Below are 21,997 nucleotides of genomic sequence, written 5' to 3' on the forward strand. Positions count from 1 at the left end.
GGGGGGGGGGGGGGGGGGGGGGGGGGGGGAGGAGGAGGAGGAGGAGGAGAAGGAGGAGGAAAACGGGAGTGAGGGTGGTGGGCTGGATGGAGACATCCCGGAATCCCTGGAGGCATGCAGCCAGGAGCTCTTCTCGAGCCAGGAGGAAGGTAGCCAGTCGCAGTGGCCGGTACTTGGTGGAGGACAAAGAGAAGAGCAGGTTCCCGGTAAGTGGTTTTTTTTTTCGGGAAGGAATTTTTTCGGTGCGGGCTCTTTGGGAGAGGAGGGTTAGGCATGCATGCCTAGATGCGGAATAGTGCATTGATGTAGTTTATCACATTGGGTAATCGGCCTCGGTAATCTCTTCGAATGTCTCATCCAGAACGTGTGCAATGCGCTTGCACAGGTTTATCAGGAGTGGTCCTTGTCCCAGCCAGGCTAACGTGTCCGTGCCACTGTGCCGCGAGGGGCGGGGGGACCATTGCTGCACACAGGCAAGCTGCATATGAGCCGGGGCGGAAGCCGCATTGCAGTAGAAGACCCTCCCTTGCTTCCCAGGTCACCCTCAGCAGCGAGATATCGTTCAGGACGAACTCCTGTGGAAAATGTTGGGACAGTGTTCAGTGTAGGTGCCCCCTGCAGCTGTTGGCTCTCCCCAAGGCACAGAAACCCAGAGGACAGTACAGCCCTGAAATAATCAGTCCCCCTTACTCACCATTTTGAGGCTCCTGTGGGTTATGTGTGCTCTGTTTGGGACGGGAAAATTATGCTATTGTGTAGACCCTGTGTGTGCCCGCCTTAAGTGTGGGAGAAATCATTACTCTGTCTGGTATAAACAATGCTGCCTCTGTTAAATGTTGCATTTTGCCTATACAGCTGCAACAACCTTGAGACCTCAGCCGTCCCTCTTATCGCCTGCTCAGAGACTGCAAAGACTCAGGAAGAGACCGCGAAAAAGCAAAGAAGACATGCTGCAAGAAGTGATGCGGCAATCTATTAAAGAGAATGAAAAAGCACAGAACTGGAGGGAGAGAGAAAGCAGGATCCGCCAGGAAAACGCAGCGCACCGGCAGCAAAGCACGGAGCACCGGCAGCAAAGCATGGATCGGCTCATAAGCATCCTGGAGCGCCAAGCAGACGCTATCCAGGAGCTCGTAGCCATGCAGAAGGAGCAGTACCGCAAACGCAAACGTCCCATCCCCCTACAGCCCTTGTCCCAAAACTCTTTCCCTTGTGCCCCACTGTTACCTCCAACCCACTTTCCCCAACTTCTGGGTTCTTCACGCCACCAGCTGCCTTCAACACCAGTATCTTCACCACCCAGCCCTGTAAACCACGACCCTTACCCTCTGCACTCAACCCCCATCACCATGCAGTATAGCTATCCTGAAGTGCAGCACTCACTGCACAGCACACCAGACAGGATGTACGCAAATCTGTGATTGTACCGTTCCCCACTCCACCCCCTTGCCCTTTCTGATTCCCAGGCAGTTGTGATTCTTTTCAATAAATAAATTTTCTTTTCAATAAATGGATTTTTTGGCTTTGAAAACATTCTTTATTCATGCATAAAGTAAAAGATTCCTTAGCCCAGGAAATAAACAGGCACTGCAAGTCTGCTTAGCAAACACTGATTCCTAAAGATTGGAACTACTGCACTTCACTCCCGTGCAGGGCACCAGATATCACTGCTGGTTTTCAGCCTCAAATTGCTTCCTCAAGGCATCCCTAATCCTTGCAGCCCCGCGCTGGGCCCCTGTAATAGCCCTGCTCTCTGACTGTGCAAATTCAGCCTCCAGGTGTTCAACCTCGGAGGTCCATGCCTGAGTGAAGCTTTCACTCTTCCCTTCATAAATATTATGGAGGGTACAGCATGCGGATATAACGGCGGGGATGCTGTGTTTGGCCAAGTCCAGCTTCCCATACAGAGATCGCCAGTGGCCCTTTAAATGGCCAAAGGCACACTCCATAGTCATTCGGCACCGGCTCAGCCTGTAGTTGAACTGTTCCTTGCTGCTGTCAAGGCTCCCTGTGTAGGGTTTCATGAGCCACGCATTAACTGGTAAGCGGGGTCTCCAAGGATCACAATGGGCATTTCAACTTCCCCTACTGTGATCTTCTGCTCTGGGGAAAAAAGTCCTGGTCTGCAGCTTCCTGAACAGCCAAGTGTTCCGAAAGATGCGTGCATCATGCACCTTTCCTGGCCAGCCTGTGTTAATGTCAGCGAAACACCCACGGTGATCCACAAGTGCCTGGAGAATCATAGAGAAATACTCCTTCCAATTAACATACTCGGATGCTAGGTGGGGTGGTGCCAGAATAGTAATGTGCGTCCCATCTATCGCCTCTTCACAGGGAACCCCATTTGTGCAAAGCCATCCACTATGTCCTGCACGTTACCCAGAGTCATGGTTCTTCTGAGTAGGATGCGATTAATGGCCCTGCAAACTTGCATCAACATGATTCCAACGGTCAACTTTCCCACTCCAAGCTGGTTTGCAACCAACCGGTAGCTGTCTGGAGTTGCCAGCTTCCAGATTGCAATAGCCACCCGCTTCTCCACTGGCAGGGCAGCTCTCAATCTCATGTGCTTGCGCCACAGGGTGGGGGTGAGCTCCTCACACAGTCCCATGAAAGTGGCTTTTCTCATCCAAAAGTTCCGCAGCCACTGCTCATCATCCCAGACTTCCATGACGATGTGATCCCACCACTCAGTGCTTGTTTCCCGAGCCCAAAAGCGGCGTTCCACGGTGCTGAGCATATCCATGAATGCCACAAGCAATTTTGTGTCGTACGGGTTACGCGGCTCGATAGCATTGTCGGACTACTCACTCTCACTGTCACTTTGGATCTTAAGGAATAGTTCGACAGCCAAACGTGACGTGCTGGCGAGACTCGTCAGCATACGCTTCAGCAGTTCAGACTCCATTTCCCGCAGACAGATCGCGCTGCACAGAAACCGTTGAAAGATGGCGCCAAAGGTGGACGGAAACAAAGGGATTTCTGGGATGCGAAGCGATGCATCACGGGGCGTTGGGACAGAACCCAGAATCCCCCGCACCCACGCCCCCTTCGCACAACCCACGGCACCAGAATGGGAAGAGGTGCTCTGTGGGATAGCTGCCCATAATGCACCTCTCCCAATGGTGCTGCAATTGCCGCAAATGTGGCCACGACAGTGCGCTGGCAGCTGTCAATGTGGACAGACTGCAGCGCTTTCCCTACTCAGCTGTTCGAAGACAGGTTTAACTCACAGCGCTGTACAGCTACAAGTGTAGCCAAGGCCTCTGTTAAAGGTTGTGAAAGGACCAAATCCACACATCTGGGTCCTCCAACAAGAACAGAGAAGATAAAACTTGACATTCCTGATATTCCTGGGGAAATAAATAAGCAGAAAACAAAACCTGTTTTGGAAATCAGGGATGGGTGATATTTTCATGTAATCAAAGGAGCAACAGAGAACACAAAGGTAAACTATTTACTGTTCTCATGTCATCTTTATGGGAAGTACTACTTATTTGGCAGCAGAGCTTCTTATTGTGTAATGTTACTTACAGTAGCACATCTTGTGTATTTTATACACATTAACAATTCTTATGGAAAGAACATAAAGCAAACCCAAAAGGTGAGGGCAGGAGCGGCACCAGGGTTTTTGCCACCCTAGGCGGCAGCACTCCTCCTCTGAGCATTCGGCGGCGGGGGTCCTTCTGCTCCGTTTCTTCGGGGCACTTTGGCGGCGGGTCCTGGAGCGAGTGAAGGACCCGCCGCCGAACTTCCGCCGAAGACCCGGAGCGGAAGGAACCCCCGCCGCCGAATTTCCGCCGAGGGCAGCAAAATGCCGCCCTGCAAATCCTGCCGCCCATGGCGACCGCCTAGGATTGCCTAGTGGAAGCGCCGGCCCTGGGTGAGGGAGCCTCCAATCTACTTCAGAGCAGTTGTCTCTTCCTTCCACACTCTCTACAGATTGATGTGGGGGCATCTCCAGGCCTGTTTGGCTGGAGGTGGCCTGCTACTGGAACAAGTTTATTTTGTCAGACATGGCAAGTTGGCACCGAGCTGTGATTTACTGATGAGATGAAATGTTGCGCATATGTGAGAATTTTTTGATTAAAGTTTATTATTTGTTTTGATAAGAGAAGACGACAATTTATATAGTTTTGCAGATCTCTTCAACTACAAGTTCCCTCACTCCTTGTCCAGAGAACAGCTGTACCTGAATGGAGAGGTCTTCTATTTGGCTAGGACAAATCAGGGAAAAATATACCAGGGCTAGGCCTAGGTTTTCTGGGGCCTTGTGTGACGTCCGACATGGGAGGCCTGAGGGGCAAAATTCCCTTGAGTCATGTCAGGGACTAACAGCTAGCTGAGTTAAACTAATTTTTCCAATAGGGAAAGGGGCATAACAATTTTCTGATGTCTCCTATAAGCACTTCCATGCAGCTGTGCATGCACACACTCACCCATTAAGGCAAGGACGGAGCATGCCCCATGCCACCTCTTCTCTTTTTTACCTCCTGACTTTGCACTTAGAGGGTAGCACAGAAGCCAGCATCTGAGAGTGCAGGGAGAGAAGGTCTTGACCTAGCATTGGGCACTCAGGAGTGACCTCAGCTGGAGGGTGGCATATGGCCTAGCAACAACAGCTAAGCTGCCAGGGCATCTCTGATGCTTTTATGGTATATCTGCACTGGGGGGGAAAAAACAACAACCAACAACTTTCCGTGCCAAGGTCTACATGTTCAGGCTTGCGGGGATCACACTAGGTCAGTAAAATAGCTGTGTAGACATTCCAACTCAGGCTGGAGCTCAGGCTCTGAAGCCTTTGGTAGGAGGGTGGGGTTCAGAGTTCAGAGCCTGAGCTCTAGCCTGTGCCAAAACCTCTGCATGGCTATTTGTAGTGCTGTACTGTGAGCCCAAGTCTGTGGACCCAAGCTCTGAGACTTGCTGCTGCAGTGCTTTTTTGCAGTGTAGACATACCTTTAGTGACTCCAATGGGCCTGCTACAGGGATAGTTCCGAAAGCACTAAAGGGGAGGGATTTATGCCATAATGTATGTGCATGAGACCTCAGCAAATTATGAAAGGGTCTTGACTCTTCTGTATAGTATGCAAGTCCTCTTACCCAGAGCACGTCCTAAGGGTTTGTGGTTCTGCAGAGCTGTATGTGACTTAATGCCAGCCTTGCCAACCTTGCCTGTGGATTGATGGAAGACTCTTTTTAAGCATTATTATTTTGATTCTGATATGTACAAAGAAAAAGAAGATGTTTTGTCCTCATTGTGGGTTTATTCCTGCACAGCTATATTATAAACATTATAGCTGGCGTTATCTGAGGGGTTGAGTTCAGGGTGTAAAACAGCATCTGAACAGAAATACATTTCAGTTTTTAGTTTTACAATTTATATTGGAAACAGCTAAAACAAGTTATATGAAAAGTTGCAAAAAAAAAAAAAATGTCCTGATAGATCTTGTTTGCTTGCCTTCATTCGTAATTTAGAAATTTTTAGAATTATATAATGGGACTGGGTCTGTGTGAGTGGTGTTTTTGTGTGCCTTGAGAAAGAGGCGGAAGACCTAGCAATTTACATTATTATGGGTCTGAAAAAAGTCCCACAAAATCTTAAGTTCTAAATTAAGACCTAACACTGCCCTTATGATAAGACCTCCTATTGTCTGTACTATAGATGCTTAAATTAGGAACTAGTAGCCTGAGCTAGATACTGTACATCTGTCTTGTAACCGTTATTTTTAACTTGTCAGAACCTTAATATTTAAATTTAAGCATTTTGTTTAAATAAAAGCACTTGGAATGTGTTTAAATTAAAATTGTCTTTTCATGTGAACTGCTAGCTGTTCATGTGATTTCAAACTTACCCTGCAGGGAAATTTTAGAGGGTGTAGATGTCTGATTAATCAAACTGACAGTTGATATGCTTTTGCCACTAAGCTCACAGTGCAGTTGCAACCACTTTTTTTTCTTGCTATGGACAACTTGACGCATCAAACAAGCTGAATTGTTTTCACCTGAGAATTTCAGATGCATGTAAATAAATGCCAGAGTTGATTAAGTAGTTCTTGTGAAAGCAACATATAACACTTAACAAACAATCAGTTAAAAGGGAGATATGCAAAAGATGCATTTTCGAAATGATAGGTGGGCAGATACTTTAAAGGGCCACATTTTCAAAACACCTCATCTTTGGATATGCAAGTAATGATGTGCTCAGAATTTTGCCTTTAATTGATTGGCCATACAAATGGTGTGAGATTAAAGACTTGTTGAAAATTTGACCCTAAATGTGCAGATGCCATTATTTCACAGTATTAGTATGGATACCCGTGTATTGCTTTCACACTTTACCCCTCTCATCCTGTTTCATAAGATTTTTGTAATGTTACTGAGTGCAGGGTTTTTTTTACCGTACTGCAAGACAGTGCTGTTTACATCTTGTACAAAAAGAAATGAACACTGATCTGTTGTGTAACACCACTGGCATTCTTTAGGTTAATTATACATACATCATAGAGTTAAGAGATGACCAGGCAGTTCAGACTTCTGACATGAGTTCATGCAATCTGATAGTCTTTTTTTCTTTTCTTCTTCTATACAAACTGTTTCACATGTTAGAATAGGTTAATAAACAAGAGGTTACAAGCACAAAAAGTAATACACAGTGAGAGAATGTTGCATCCCCCAAATAAACTTGTCATTATTTAGAAGGCTTACTATGGTCTCATGCAGATATGGAAGAAAAGAGAAGAGAGCATAAAAATGTGGGATAGGGAGGAAAGTGAGAAACCATCCAATTGTAAAAAACAACACTGCCAGGATCAACTCTTTGACTTGACTATAAATGTGTATTGGGTTATTCTTTTTAATTTGCCTTTTTTCCACTTTTTTTGTAGTATAATCTGGTAACAGAAAAGGACCCTCTTGTTATTGTTATTTCCACTACTGGCACTGGAGACCCTCCAGACACAGCTTGCAAGTTTGTTAAGGAAATTAAAAACAAGACCCTGCCACCTGATTATTTTGCACATCTACGTTATGGATTGTTAGGTAATACAGTATTTCCTGTGTCACCTTTTCCTGCACTTTTATATCACTATCAGAAATTAATTTGTCACTATATTGTCCCCACTGTAGTGTGGTATCTTTTAAGTAATTTTTAAAATAGTAAATAAGCCTATTCATAGTTGTGAAGGTATAAGGGATACCATTTGATTGAGGTCAGAAGCCAGTGGCTCGCTGACTAGCACTGCTGGCTGTGCTTGGTAAAAGATCTGCAGCGTAATTGGCTGATTCTCATAAAAGGAAGAGCAAGAAATGGAGATAAGGAGCTGCAATACCTGACAGAGACTGGAGCTACTGCTGGAAGGAGCTGTTCCCTGAAACAGAAATGAACAGAAGGGAGACTGAGAAGTTTTTATCTTGTTTGTTGAGGAGACTTGAATTAAAAGAAAAAGAACCGTAACAACTAACCCTGCTGGAAACTAACTTCCCTAGAGACGGTGAGACAGTTCCTGGCAGAATTCCCCAAGGGCGGGTGGGGGTTCAAGAAGAGCAAGCCAGGGTCCATCCAGAAGAGAGTGCTATGAGACAGGCCCCAATCTCTTACAATACAACTTTTATTCTTATATTATTAGCTGATTTTATGTGTAATAATTGTGGAGCAGTATAGCAGGGATTTGTCATGAATCTGATTCAAAATTAAAATGTGATTTATCAATTTAATATCCATTGGACATCCTGGGGGTGAGAAGTAATTTGAGACTATAAATTGAGATAGGAGGTGTGGGTTTGGAAAATATTTGTATTATCAAATTTATAATAAATTGACTGTCAGTTTGGAGATGTGAAAGTGTAAAAAATGTCAGTTTTTTTTTTAATCTGAAAATTCTTAATACTTGTGCCACGACCTATTTCAACAATAGTGAGAAACACCAAATGGCTTTTGTTAATTAAGCTACAGTTAAAATTGTTAACACTTGTCAGTAACTTAATGGGGAAAAATCAAAGAATATTGAGGTAGAAAACCAAAACCCAGACAGTTCTGGAAATGCAAAAGTTCATCTGAAAAGCTTTAATTCCACTACCAGAGAGCTGCTGACTGTTCAATCTGCATTTAAACTATCAGGCTAAAAAGCTTTGTCATGTGTATTCTGAAGTTTATTTTTAGTTATGAGAGTTTTCTGAAGAGTATAAGAAGTATGCAGCCATAGTCATATTAATTCTGGAGAAGATACTGTATTTATTACTCATTGCAGATGGACGATTGAGAATGTGAAACAGAGCATTGATTTTTTGTAACTAATTTCATGTTTGCTAGCTATGTGTGTAATGACATCTTTAAAACTAACAGTATATCTACTGAGAGGGGACATAACAGTTTTCAAGTACATAAAACGTTGTTACAAGGAGGAGGGAGAAAAATTGTTCTCCTTAACCTTTGAGGATAGGACAAGAAGCAATGGGGCTTTAATTGCAGTAAGAGCAGTTTGGTTTGGAAATTAGGAAAAACTTCCTAACTGTCAGGGCAGTTAAGCACTGGAATAAATTGCCTAGGGAGGTTGTGGAATCTCCATCACTGGAGATTCTTAAGAGCAGGTTAGACAAACACCTGTCAGGGATGGTCAAGATAATACTTAGTCCTGCCATGAGTGTAAGGGACTAGATTAGATGACCTCTCAAGGTCCCTTCCAGTCCTAGGATTCTTTGTAAATAATGGGGAAAGATATCATAGAATATCAGGGTTGGAAGGGACCTCAGGAGGTTATCTAGTCCAATCCCCTGCTCAAAGCAGGACCAATCCCCAGATAGATTTTTGCCCCAGATCCCTAAATGGCCCCCTTAAGGATTGAACTCACAACCTGGGGTGTAGCAGGCCAATGCTCAAAGCACTGAGCTATCCCTCCCCGCATAAAAAGTCTCTTCACCCTAGATGGGACTTGAACGCACAATCCCTGGTTTAGGAGGCCAATGCCTTGGTCATTAGGCCACTGGGGGCTACTGTGAAAAAAACCCTTTGTTATGTTAAGTACATCTTTTACTGTGGCCTCACTAGCCATTGAGAAGGCAGTGAGAACTCCTAATCACAGTGTAGTTAAGAGCAGGTAGTCTCTCTGACTTTGTGGTGGATCAGTATCTTTACTAAGGCGATTGAGGTTATGGACCTAAGGGTATGTCTACACTTACCATTTAAAGCGCAAAAAGTTTTTGCGCTAAAACCGCGGGAGCGTCTACACTTGTTAATCACTTTTTGCAGTGAAACTCGGAAGGTTCACCGCAAAAAGAAAACCACCTTCACGAGAGGCATACAGCTCTTACCGCCTTTCTTTTTGCACTGCTGTGAAAGTGAAGACACGTTCTAGCAGTGTAAACACCTTTTGGCCTCGGGCGGGTATCCCACAGTTTCAGAAGTGACCACACTGGCCAGCATCTCCGCTGCTCTGACGCACCGATGTCCGCCCCTTTGACTGTAAGCCCCGGAAAGTTTGAAGCTCCCTTTCCCTTTGTTTGTAGATGTGGCAGGGAAAGCAGCCAGACAGCAGGAGGTTTTTAAAAAAAATCCCACGGAAGAAACAAGGAACTAATGGGGCTCCTGAGACATGAAGCAGGGCAGCACAAGGCACTGAGCAGGGTCCCAGAATGCCTTCCGCTCACACCCCCCCTCCCCCAAGACCTATCGAGAGAGCTGCCCTATGGGATAGCTGTCCTACAGCGCTACTCTCATCAATGATGGAAGTGCTGGTAGTGTAAACACTCTCTGACGCCTGAGGAATTGAGTGAATACACAAATCAGCACTTTACTTTCACCGGTTCCCTATCACCAGTGAAATTTACAGTGCAAAAACTCTGTAAGTGTAGACATACCCTAAGAGTTATGCTTGGATATTTTTTACTCAGTATCTCTGATGGTTCCTGAACAAGACAATGGGGAAAATTTCATGATTAATGTATTTCCATATACCTCTCTGGTTTTAAAATTTACCTTTACTTAAATTTTCCTGCATTTCTAATGTTTGTCTCTTTTTCTTTTTCTCTCTAGTATGTTTAATATGTTTTCCTCCTTTAAATTAGTGACATATATTACCAATCTTAGCTCTAGCTGAAATAAATTTATTTCTTGGGTATTCACGTGAATTTACAACCTACAGTTTGTTTTTAGTTAGTTTAGGTGTTTTGTGTTTCTCTGACAACAGTTTCTGATGATAAACACCTAAAACATGGCAGGAAGATGTTGCTTGAGGCATTTTCAGTGCCTACAGCTGTTGCAACAGAAACACAACATGTTGAACTTGGAACTGGGCAGGTAAATGAAGAGGAACCATTTGTCAACTATACCTTAATAATGTAATCAGCTATTCAATTTTCAGTTCACATGTGTTTTGTTAATTTAGGATTTAAATATATCTACTTTCATATACATACCAACTTTCCTGTTTGTGAGACAATTGAATCATAGAATATCAGGATTGGAAGGGACCTCAGGAGGTCATCTAGTCCAATCCCCTGCTCAAAGCAGGACCAATCCCTAGATAGATTTTTGCTCCAGATCCCTAAATGGCCCCCTTAAGGATTGAACTCACAACCTGGAGTATAATAGGCTGTTGCTCAAACCAGTGAGCTATCCCTCCCCCCAACTGGTTTTCACTGTAAATTTTCACTGTAAATTTTATATCTGTTTGTTTGTTAGCTATAAACCCTCTTTACATGGATTTTTCAGGTCTGGGAGATTCTGAATACATGTTCTTCTGCAATGGTGGGAAGATAGTAGACAAACGACTCCAGGAACTCGGTGCACAGCATTTCTATGAGACTGGACTGGCGGATGATTGCGTAGGGTATGAGCAGAATTAGTTTAATTGTTTTTTATTTTCTCCCAATAAACACGGGATTAAAGATGAATCCTGCCAGTTACTGAGTACTCAGTGAAGCCAGTAGTAGTTGACGATGCTAAGCATCTGAGTGGATTGAACCCAGTATGAGCTAGAAGAATCATACTTATCTTCAGTGAATTTGAATGGGCCTGTTCACTGGGAAGTGATAACTGTCCACAACTCCAGTGGAAGCTGTGAGGGCTCAGCACTTCTGAAAACTGCATCTGAAGACCTTTTCATAAACAGTGACATTCTTGGCCTTTTTCTACCTATATTATGTTTACAAGGTTTTATTACTAGTTTTTAGGTTTAACCAAAGAAAATTCAGTCTTATAAATACAAAACAACCACAGTTCAACAATATCTCTGTAGTCGAAACAGTGGGTAATGTGACCTCTAGCTAGTATATGGAGACTGGATTCAAACAAAACTGTGACCTAAGCTTCATACAAAGGAGATTTACCCATCTGAGCATACCAGTTTTTGTCTCGCAATAGGTGGAATCTTCTGTGCAGTTTGTTTTTGTTTCCCCCCTTCCCCCCCTTCTATAGTAGTAGGATTAGTTTGAGTACTCCCTGAAATTATTATTTTTTTCTTCTATAAAATGGCCCACTAATCTCAGTGTCTTCTGTTTTCTTTAGAGAGAGAGATTTTTACTGAGAGAAAATAGTTTTGTTCTTGTTTTCCTGATTTCACTTTCCATCAAATGGAGACCAGAGTCTTTGCTATTTATATTGGTTAGGCGTATGAAGGTGCTGGACAGAATAAAACATACAAACATTGCCACAACCATAAGACTTATTTTTGTGTTTTAAAAAAATTGAACTTTATTAGTTATGTCTGTAGCTTACAATAAACGGCTGAAAGTCATGTGTTTTCCAGTTACTCCTTTTTTAATTCCTTATGATGAGCTTCATCATAAGAAGATAAAAGTTGTATAGTTGGCAGAAAGAGTGCTTTCCCCCCCTAAATCTAAAAAAAAAAAAAAAAGTGATGTCAAATGCAAACATGAATTTTTAGTAAAGGATGTCCTCTTAATAGTAGCTATTTGTGTACATGTAATGAAAAATGAAAAGTGTGATCAAGTCTTTTTTGTTCTTTTGGTTATTCGTAAGAATTAAAAGTGAAGTAAGTCGTACTTTACCTCCACTTTGCCTTGTTTGTTTCAGTTTGGAAATAGTGGTTGAGCCATGGATCGATGGGCTTTGGCTTGCCCTTAGAAGAGAATTTACGTCACGGAACATAAAAGAAGACATGAGCAACAATCTCAGGGCTGTGTCTAATGGTGTCTCTGCAATGACTGTAGACCCAAGCATGTCAGGAGCATGCAGCTTAGACTCAGAAATACAGCATTTGAAGCTAGAAGATTTAGAAGTGAAGGCTACTGATACTTTATCCCAAAGACCAGCTAATGTTCATTCTGTCGTGTCTGTTCAAAATACTGAACCTTCACTTGATCGATCAGTCCCTCCTCTTTCAAAGTCCACTCTTAATATTCCTGCTCTGCCATCAGAATATATAGATGTACAGTTTCAGGACAGCGCTGGCCAGGTAAGGACTTCAGAGTTTTGGATGATAAAAGATAGAAAATTCTGATCAATGGATGTTTTCACTCATGATCCTATAGTTAAATGGAGTGTAGTTGTAGCTGTGTCTGTCCTGGGAGATTAGAGAGACAAGGTGGGTGATGTAATATTTTGTATTGGACCAACTTCTGTTGGTGAGAGAGACAAGTTTTCGAGCCGAAGAAGAGCTCTGTGTGGCTCAAAAGCTTGTTTCTCTTGCCAGCAGAAGTTGGTCCAATAAAAGACATTACCTCCTCCACCTTGTGTCTCTGTAGTTAAATGGGACATTTGAACAAATTTCTAAGGCATATATGTTTCTGAAGGAAGCAGATTTTCATATTACTTTATAAGTAACAAATGTCTGCTTATATCTGAATGTTTGTCAGTTTAGCGGACCGTGACCTGATAAGTATAACCAGTTATATCAGACAAGATGATAAGCCCTCTCTAAGGAAATCACACCAAAATGCCAGGAAGTGAACAACTTTAATTGCTGGAATCATCAAAAGTTTATTTTGTAGTAATGAAAAACTCCTTCCATTAAAATCAGTCTAGTCCAATTTTAATTCAAAACGCAGTACTTTACAAAAGTCAGAAATGATCGTGCAAAAACAGCTCAAAATATAGCTTCATAGTCAATAACTGTGACAAACTTGCCACCGTAATAACATCATACTAGTTTTACTGTTGTAAATTGAACAATAAATTGCAGATTAAAAGCTAGCAAATGGTTGATATTAGTGCTTTAAGCTCAATATGCTTTTACAAAGAAGCCATTTTAAACTATGGTATACTATGCGAAACAAAACAAAGCCTCCACAGCCTCAGCTTGTGATCTTTTGCACTCTATAGCTGTGAAGCCCAGAATGGTCTAGAAAATACAGCTAAAAACAGTACTTTGTTTGCCAGACCTTGAGCATTTGGTTCATTTGGTTATATTTCTAAGTTTCTTTCAGATAACAGTTGGAATTCTGACATGCTCTTTGTTTTACTTTAGTTTTGAAATAAAATCCCATGTGAACTTGGAGGTTGAGAGAGATCGTGTTTGCTTTTTTTCATATTTATTTTTAAAAAAAATCAAGTTGATAGCTAACTTTCTTCCAGTCAGCTGTTGTTAAGCTGCTCTCTACCCTTCTGGTGCTTGTGATGAGACAGCTTCAAAGTTTGACAGGAGTTATACTAACCAAGAAATGACAAGTATGCTGAAATAATATTTTAGATCCCAGGTAAACACCTTTCTGCAGATGGAGCCAGAACTTTCTTGGTTAACCAAGGAACTGTGCATTTTGATGTAGTACTCAACAGTGGAAAATTTAAAATTCTTAGCTTCAAAGGGCCAAAACTCTTCTATATACATTCTGCAAACCTCTGGACTGTTGTTCAGATGTCTCACTTTTTAACAATTCTCTGTTTCTCTGAAACAATGAAAATAAAGCATTTGAATAGTTTTTGTATTGTTTTAAATTCTAGAAACATTAAGCTTTCATTTTAATCTGTGAATGAAAACTTCAACAATTCTAGAAAGTTAAAAGGCAAACGATAAGAAAATGAACGTTCTAGTTATGCATTTGAGACCTATTAGGAAACAATGAGAGAATTACAAAACTAGAAGTTGAGAGGGGAAGAGGAAAGGGAAAAGGTGGAGTCATTGGTCACTGGATAGGTGCATGGCTAGGGAGTGAAATTAATTGTCATTGGATGTTGAAGACAGGAGTGGGTGTATTTTTAAACTGGCAGTAGGGAGCATTTAGAAATTTCTGGAAGGAGAGTAGGGCATCTGATAATGTGGCACTATACAAAGCTGATTATATTTCATCCTATTTTTCAATCTTCACAGTATTGAATTCACTGGATGTTTTTTTCTTACCCTGTAAGTGTAGTAAATTTGAAGAATACGGATCAATAATACAAATAGGTGATTAGTGTTTACACCCAAAGTGTGTCCTGGCTAGCCTGATAGGCAGAGGAGGAAGTAGTGTAAGGTGCCTCCTTACAGCCTGTCCTGGCTACCTGCCGCACAGGAATAGAAGCAGCTGTGGTGTAGGTGGGCAAGAGGGACAGGGAATGAGTGGAGTGTTGGTGCGCACATGCCACACCATCACAGTGGGTGGTATGAGAACCAAATGGTTAATTTAGAGGGTGCTAATTAGGTTCCTGGGTGGACTGGCTGATATCTGCCCAGATCTTAAAAGAAAGATGTGACAGCTGTCTTGATGTGTTGAGATTTGCTGATGGATGCAGGTTGAGTGGTTTTTTTCCTGCTAGGATCTTTTGGAATTCAAGCCCAGCGTTGTGAGTTCAATCCTTGAGGGGGCCATTTAGGGATCTGGGGCAAAAATCTGTCTGGGGATTGGTCCTGCTTTGAGTAGGGGGTTGGACTAGATGACCTCCTGAGGTTCCTTTCAATCCTGATATTCTATGATTTTTGTAGAATGTTGAAGCCTCTTTCTCATAAGTGGGAATAGATGTTAATACCCATCTACTTGACCCTGAGGCGGTTTCCTCAAAAAATTATGGCTTTTTATTTTTAGGGTCCAAGCCAAGAGTGCCTGTGGTTTGCAACAACAAGCATTTTTAGAAAAACTGCTGGTGTAAGTGGGACTTTTTCCAAACTGATGTTAGTATAAAGGTTGATTAGGAAATCAGGTGTGAAGTATGTCTTGGACTCTGATAACATGGCCCAAAGACAGAGATGCTATATGGCAGAGTGACCAAGGATTGTAAACTGTAAAAATGAAGGTTAAAGTGGAAGGCCTTGTTTCCTTCCAGTCAACGAGCCACTTGAGACTGATGTGCCTTATCCCTGAGGCCAGCCACCTGTGGGAAGAAGAGGTGAAGACAACACTGACTAGGTTATGCCAACTGATCAAGATAGCCCATTTGAAAGAGAAATAATTAAAGTTTATATACTAGACATGTATTCTCCTATGCACTGTTGCTTTCACAGTGGTGCAGCTGTGCTGGCACATGGGGGTAGCATGCACTATGCTATGTATAGACTAGGCACAGTTTACTCCTCCCCTGAGGATGGAGTTGGTTGAGTGAGTGTGTATCACAGTCTCTCTTTCCTAGGCTATTCCTGGAGCAGTGCAACAACATGCTGTCTCTACTTATCTCACACAGGGCCGCCCGGGGGAGTGGGAGGGGGGCAAGTGGGGCAATTTGCCCCGGGCCCCACAGGGGCCCCCACGAGAATATAGTATTCTATAGTATTGTACCTTTTTTTTATTGAAGGGGCCCCCGAAATTGCTTTGCCCCAGGCCCCCTGAATCCTCTGGGCGGCCCTGATCTCACAGTCTAGCCCTTAGTGATTACCAAACATCAGAGTATGAGTTTATCTAGCTCAGCGTATCTGAAGCTGAAGGGAGAGTTGAGACAAGCAACTGAGTGGAACAAAATAACGAAAAGATAATTCTTCTAAATTAAAATGTAAACATTGCCAAGCAACAGAATGGAACTGCTCTGCTTGGTCAAAGCTGGTAAAAGCCACCCACTGGAGTGTAGCACAGGAATCTTACCATGCATGACAGTTTAGAAAACTAGCTCAAGGGACCCAGATTAGCTACAAATAAATGAATTAGAGCATCTCCAAGATATAAAAAAGTAGCCTTCAACACACTTTCTTATTTTAAGGCTTTGATAGATGTTTGGCTCTAATCTTAAAAGGATTTTATAAAATTCTAATCTAGACCTTGAGAATCGCACCTCTACTTCTGCCCTTTCTCTGTAATGAGTAGGAAAGTTTGAATTTTGCTATTGAACAAAAAACTTAAATGTGGCAATTTGAAGTATAGTGGTAGAATATCTCTAATCCCCTTCATTTTCAGTTTAAATTGATTTTTACTGAAAAAATCCTGGGAAAAGGATGAATACATTTTCCCCCCTGTCCTTCAGTCCACCAAAAGAAACCCTGATATTTACCCAGACAAACTATTTATAGTTTTTTCCACCCATTTCCACCTGTTTTTGTTGTTGTAATAAACACTGATAAATTCCCGGGAAAAATTAAATAAAATAAAAACCGAAAATGAAGGGCCCTAAGTATCTCTTAGTGTGTCTCTTTCTCAGCTATTTGTTGGACAAATCCAAATGGTTCCCAGTGCTCCCAGAGCATGGATAGGGGAAAAAAGTTTCACAGTCAAGTCTGTTTTTTCTTTACTGTTGTTTTTGACAGGGACAGTTAGAACTGCTCAGCAGGTTGGGTCCTCTTGGTTCCCTATTGTAACCCTGCTGCCTACGTGTTTTCCAAGATCTCACGTTACAGCAACCATCCTCTTCCTTCTAAGGAAAGCTAAAGGCAGCTCTTACTGAAGCCCATCAACTCAGATCTTAGCATCACCAAAAAAGGATTTCCTCTCATCCACTCTCAAGTTCAGGGCTGGGTACGTGGCCTCTTTAGTGATTTATTTGGACTCTGAGTCTGAATGACTGGAACTAAAACGTTCTGAGAGCAATTTAAAATGTTTTTTAAGGATTAACAGTTCAAAATGAATATTATTAATTCCTCTGCTTTAATTATAAGGAGTCTTTAGGATTAGAGCTGGATGAAATTTTTCGGACTAATAGTTTGTTTGGAAAAAGAAAACCGTTTCAGTATACCTGAAACTATTTGTGAAGTTGACGTCAATTCATTGAATAGTTTTGGCCACAAAAATTTGGGGAGGGACTGATGTCATTCACAAAGGAGGAGGAGGTGATCAGGGCCGGCGCTTCCACTAGGCGACTCTAGGCGGTCGCCTAGGGCGGCAGCATTTGGGGGGCGGCATTTTGCCGCCCTCAGAGGAAATTCGGCAGCGGGGGGTCCTTCCGCTCCGGATCTTCAGTGGAAATTTGGTGGCGGGTCCTTCACTTGCTCCGGGACCCGCCATCGAAGTGACCCGAAGACGCGGAGCGGAAGGACCCCCGCCGCCAAAGATCCCAGGCGCCCTGAATGTTCAGAGGAGGAGCGCTGCCGCCTAGGGCGGCAAAAATCCTGGCACCGCTCCTGGAGGTGATGATGGTGCCCATTCATAATGACAATGAATACTCATTGTGCCAAGAAAAGTGTGAACATGACTATATAACCTGGTGGACAGGACACTTATCTGGGATCTGGGTGACCCAAGTTCCTGTTCCAATGATTTTTTAAATTATTTATACAAAGTGGAACAATTTCAACAGAAAGGATTGAGAGACCCACACACCAGAATATACCATAGTCCAGTAGTTAAGGCACTGTCCTGTAGTGAGTGAGACCCAAGTTCAAATAATTTCTTCGTGTGAGACATAGGAGAAAATTGAACCTCGGTCTCCCACATCTCAGGTGAATGCCCTAATGGCTGGGCTAAAAGTTATAAGGAGGGTGGCACGACCACATCCCCTTCTCTTCCTCTGGCTGTTTTTGTGAATCTAGCCCTTAACAAATGTGTGGAAAATCCATTCAGGGTTGAACCAAAATGGATTTTTTCAGTTCACTGAAATTTTTTGCAATGTTTGTTTCAGTTTGACTTGAAATATATATATATTTGGAACTGCCAGCAAACTGAAAAATTACTTGGAGTCTGGTGGCACCTTAAAGACTAACAGATTTATTTGGGCATAAGCTTTCGTGGGTAAAACACCACTTCTTCAGATGCATGGAGTGAAAATTACAGATGCAGGCATTATATAATGACACATGAAGGGAAGGGAGTTACCTCACAAGTGGAGAACCAGTGTTGACAGGGCCAGTTTGACGAGGGTGGATGTAGTTTGCCAATGAATTTTAGTTCTGCTGTTTCTCTTTGAATTTAACACCATTAATTTGGGCTTGAATAGGGACTGGGAGTGGCTGGCTCACTACAGAAGCAACTTTCTCTCTCCTGGCATTGACACCTCCTCATCTATTATTGGGAGTGGACTACATCCACCCTGATTGAATTGGCCCTGTCAACACTGGTTCTCCACTTGTGAGGTAACTCCCTTCCCTTCATGTGTCATTATATAATGCCTGCATCTGTAATTTTCACTCCATGCATCTGAAGAAGTGGTGTTTTACCCACGAAAGCTTATGCCCAGATAAATCTGTTAATCTTTAAGGTGCCACCAGACTCCTTGTTGTTTTTGTGGATACAGACTAACACGGCTACCCCCTGATACTTGAAAAATTAGTTATTCGCCCAGCTCTGTTTAGGATACTGATGTCAATAATTGCCCTTCTGTAACTGATAAAATAATTCCCATCCATCTGAGAAAACAGTATAGTATATATTGCATTTTCAGTTTTCTTAACTCTTCTCCAGTGGTAGTGGATGATGCTCACTGATACGGGTGGGAGTGAAATGAGGGCTTGAGCCTCACCTTTAATTGAGGACACCCTCTGGCAGAGGCGGGCTGGAATTGCCAGTGTTTCCCCTTCATTGAGTCAGAAAGGGTTGCTACAGTGTAGCATGCTCCTCCTTCTGGGTGCTGAGCATGTTGCCTCTCCTGTTGTGCACAGAACCTGAATTCTGATTCTCTTTTCTTATACTATCTATAGAGTGCTGAGGCTTACAAATACAACTGTATTTAAAGCTTTCTCCCATAAGCTGCTTACTGGTCTAACCCTAGCTGTATTCTATATTTCTAATTTTTAAATCTTGAATAATTTTAAATGGTTTATATTCTTACTTTCAACATTCATTAGTTATGGTGTTAGCCACTCTGTCATCTTTTCCACATACAGTATCTGATATAATTGCCACTTTTAAATTGGCTCTTTTAAGGTAACTCTTTAAAAAGAAAACTACTGTACCTGTATTTGATATCCACTTTAGCAGGGACTTGTCAAACTATATTCCCCCTCTACCCCCATTTGGGCTTATTATACTTCAGAATTGGTTTGAAAGTGCCCCTGTTTGTACTCGGGTATGAATTTTTTAAAAAGGTATGGGGGAGATACTGTATGTGTATAAAGAGTGCATGTTTACAGTGTGGTTTGGAATTCTCTTTTTAGAATGTTAATATGAAAAAGAAAATGGTCCTACTAATTACTTGTGAGTTTATTTGCACATGTTATATAGTAGGTTGCCATACAGTTGGTTATATTTAATCAGATTAAACTTTTATGTCCTTGTTTTCAGGAACTCAGTGTGTCCTCATTGATTTCAGATGGTACAGTCTTCCATGTTCCAGTGACCAAAGAAGTGCAGCTCACTAGGGAAGATGCAGTAAAAACAGCTTTGCTGTTAGAACTTGATATTTCAGTAAGTTGATAAACATCCTCAGCTGGTGGAAGAAAGGGTAAAAAATATTAATTGGAGAACAAAGCTGTTAAGAGTGATGTTATATGCTAATCTTCTGGGTTATATTATTAAAATATCTTTCTACAGTGGGTTGAAGTGTGGGTCAACTGAGATTGATCTTGTTTGTAATACAAAGGATCTCATTCATTCTGTAGAGGGTATGGCCCCAAATAAGCCAACATTTAATAGTTGTTACATATTTTATATGTTTTATATTCAAGTAGTTTACCAGTCTTAATAATAATTCATTGCTAGTAATTTAACAAGAGTCTTTATTTAGATACATAATTAACATATATGCAGAGCATCTTAACTCAGATCAATTTATCAGTCCCACATGACATCAACTCACTCCTCCCATTATCAGCTCCCACACCCTAGAGATTCCATTCGTTTGCTTAAAGACACAGTAACACCACATCTACTTTCTTTTAATTTTTTTTAGCACAAATTTATTTGTGTGTGTGTGTGTGTGTGTATCTGTCTGTCTACAAAATCAGAATTAACTGCTTGCTGTAAGTGTTTCAACAAGTCTTCTTTGATACAATGACCATCTAACTTCTGTATTTGCTATAATATTGAAGTTGCTCTTATGACTTAGAGGGATGATGTCATTTTCATTTTCTTGCTGCTCTTGATGCAGTATTATATAATTTCTTTTTTCAGCTGAGTTTGAAAATTGCAGGTAACAATTGCAAATGTCTCCAATTTTGTCTATACACTTGACCATCATTAGTCATGTCACAAGATTGAGGTGTTACGTCTTTTGTTACAGTGGCTTTCTGAGCCCAATTTCTACCATTTAGATATGTACTCTATCATTTGGTTTCAAATAAGGTAGTTCATGCGATCCTTTATCATAATAATTCTTTTGATACAAATGTGACTGATATTTATATTTACTTCTTTCCTTATTTCATTCAAATTTGTTTTTCACTTCTGAGTAACTTTTAGCTATTTTTTTTAAACTTCTTTCAATTCTTTTTATAACTTCCCTTACTCATGGTACCATGTGTTGTTCTATATTCAAGTAATCCACTCGTCTTTAATATATATAGCGTTGTTGTAGCCATGTCGGTCCAATGATATTAGAGAGACAAGAGATATTGGGTGTGGTAATATCTTTTATTGGACCAACTTCTGTGGGTGAGAGAGCCAAGCTTTTGAGCCACACAAAGCTCTTCTTCAGTTCTGGGAAAAGAACTCCAAGCATCACAGCTAAATGCAAGGTGGAACAGATTGTTTAGCATAAGCAGGTAGCACATATTCTAAGAGATCGTTCAAGGTAGAGTGGCCCGTTAATACCTCTGTAGTCAGAGGACAAAAAGAGGGGGTTATTGAGTTACAGATTGTTGTAATAAGCCATAAATGCAGTGTCTATATTTAGTCCATGATTTTTAGTGCCTAGCAGAATTACGAATTTAAGATCCCAGGCTTGTCTTCTGAAAGTGTTGTGTAGGTTTCCTTTGAGGATGAGGACTTATAGATCAGACATAGAGGATTGCTTTGTGAAACATCACAAACATCACATCTACCATAATCTCTCTACCACTGAAAGGACAGCCATACAGACCCTCAAATGTAACCACCAGATAGTGGTGAAACCAGCAGATGAAGGGGGTGTCATCATAGTCCTCAACCGTGATGACTACATTAACGACATCATCTACTAGAAAGAATTCAAAGAAGCCCTCACACCACAATTTACCCAGGAACTTAAGGATATCATCAAATCCTTCCCCAAACAACTCCAAGCGAAACTCTACAAACTCTTCTTCCACAAACCCACCCCATGGACATTCTGCATGGACAGATGGCCTAAAATCCCTCATAGATTTCCACCACAACTTCTTACCAACAGAAGTTGGTCCAATAAAAGATATTACCTCAGCCACCTTGTCTCTCTAGTCTTTAATAATGATAATTCATTGCTCGTAAATTAACTGTCTTTATTAAATACATAGTTGATGTATATACAGAGCATCTGAATGCGGGTCAGTCTCTCAGTTTAACCTCAAACCAACGGCCTCCTCCAGCTGTCAGCTCCCACATCCTGGAGATTCTGTTCATTCTCTTAAAGCCACATTAATATCACAGTGACTTCTATTAATTTTGGATTGAGTGAGATTGGTTTTGTGGAAGATTCTTTCAATAAAAGAAAGGGGTTAAAGTAACCAGAAATGAGGAAATTAGGGGAAAAGTTGATGCCAGGAAAAATGACAAAAAGACTCCATGAATACACAACTTTGAAGATGTTTTGAAACACTGGGTAATAAGGTAAAACTTCAAGTATCAGAGGGGTAGCCGTGTTAGTCTGAATCTGTAAAAAGCA

General features: G+C 41.8%; 1 protein-coding gene across 2 annotated transcripts in view; it reads left to right on the forward strand.

The window, feature by feature from the left end:
• Positions 1–21,997, forward strand: part of MTRR (5-methyltetrahydrofolate-homocysteine methyltransferase reductase) — a 108,818-nt gene that overhangs the window by 10,244 nt on the left and 76,577 nt on the right. Inside the window, exons 3-6 of one of the 2 annotated variants that reach the window (XM_026659127.1) lie at positions 6,885–7,038; positions 10,706–10,823; positions 12,029–12,410; positions 19,504–19,626. In XM_026659127.1, the coding sequence (XP_026514912.1) occupies positions 6,885–7,038; positions 10,706–10,823; positions 12,029–12,410; positions 19,504–19,626 (777 nt within the window). The remainder of the gene's footprint in view (positions 1–6,884; positions 7,039–10,705; positions 10,824–12,028; positions 12,411–19,503; positions 19,627–21,997) is intronic. The other variant, XM_026659128.1, reaches the window with a different exon arrangement.

The sequence above is a fragment of the Terrapene carolina genome, unplaced genomic scaffold (assembly GCF_002925995.2).
Source record: "Terrapene carolina triunguis isolate 2854851 unplaced genomic scaffold, T_m_triunguis-2.0 Scaffold580, whole genome shotgun sequence".
In the NCBI taxonomy this organism is placed as follows: Eukaryota; Metazoa; Chordata; order Testudines; family Emydidae; genus Terrapene; species Terrapene triunguis.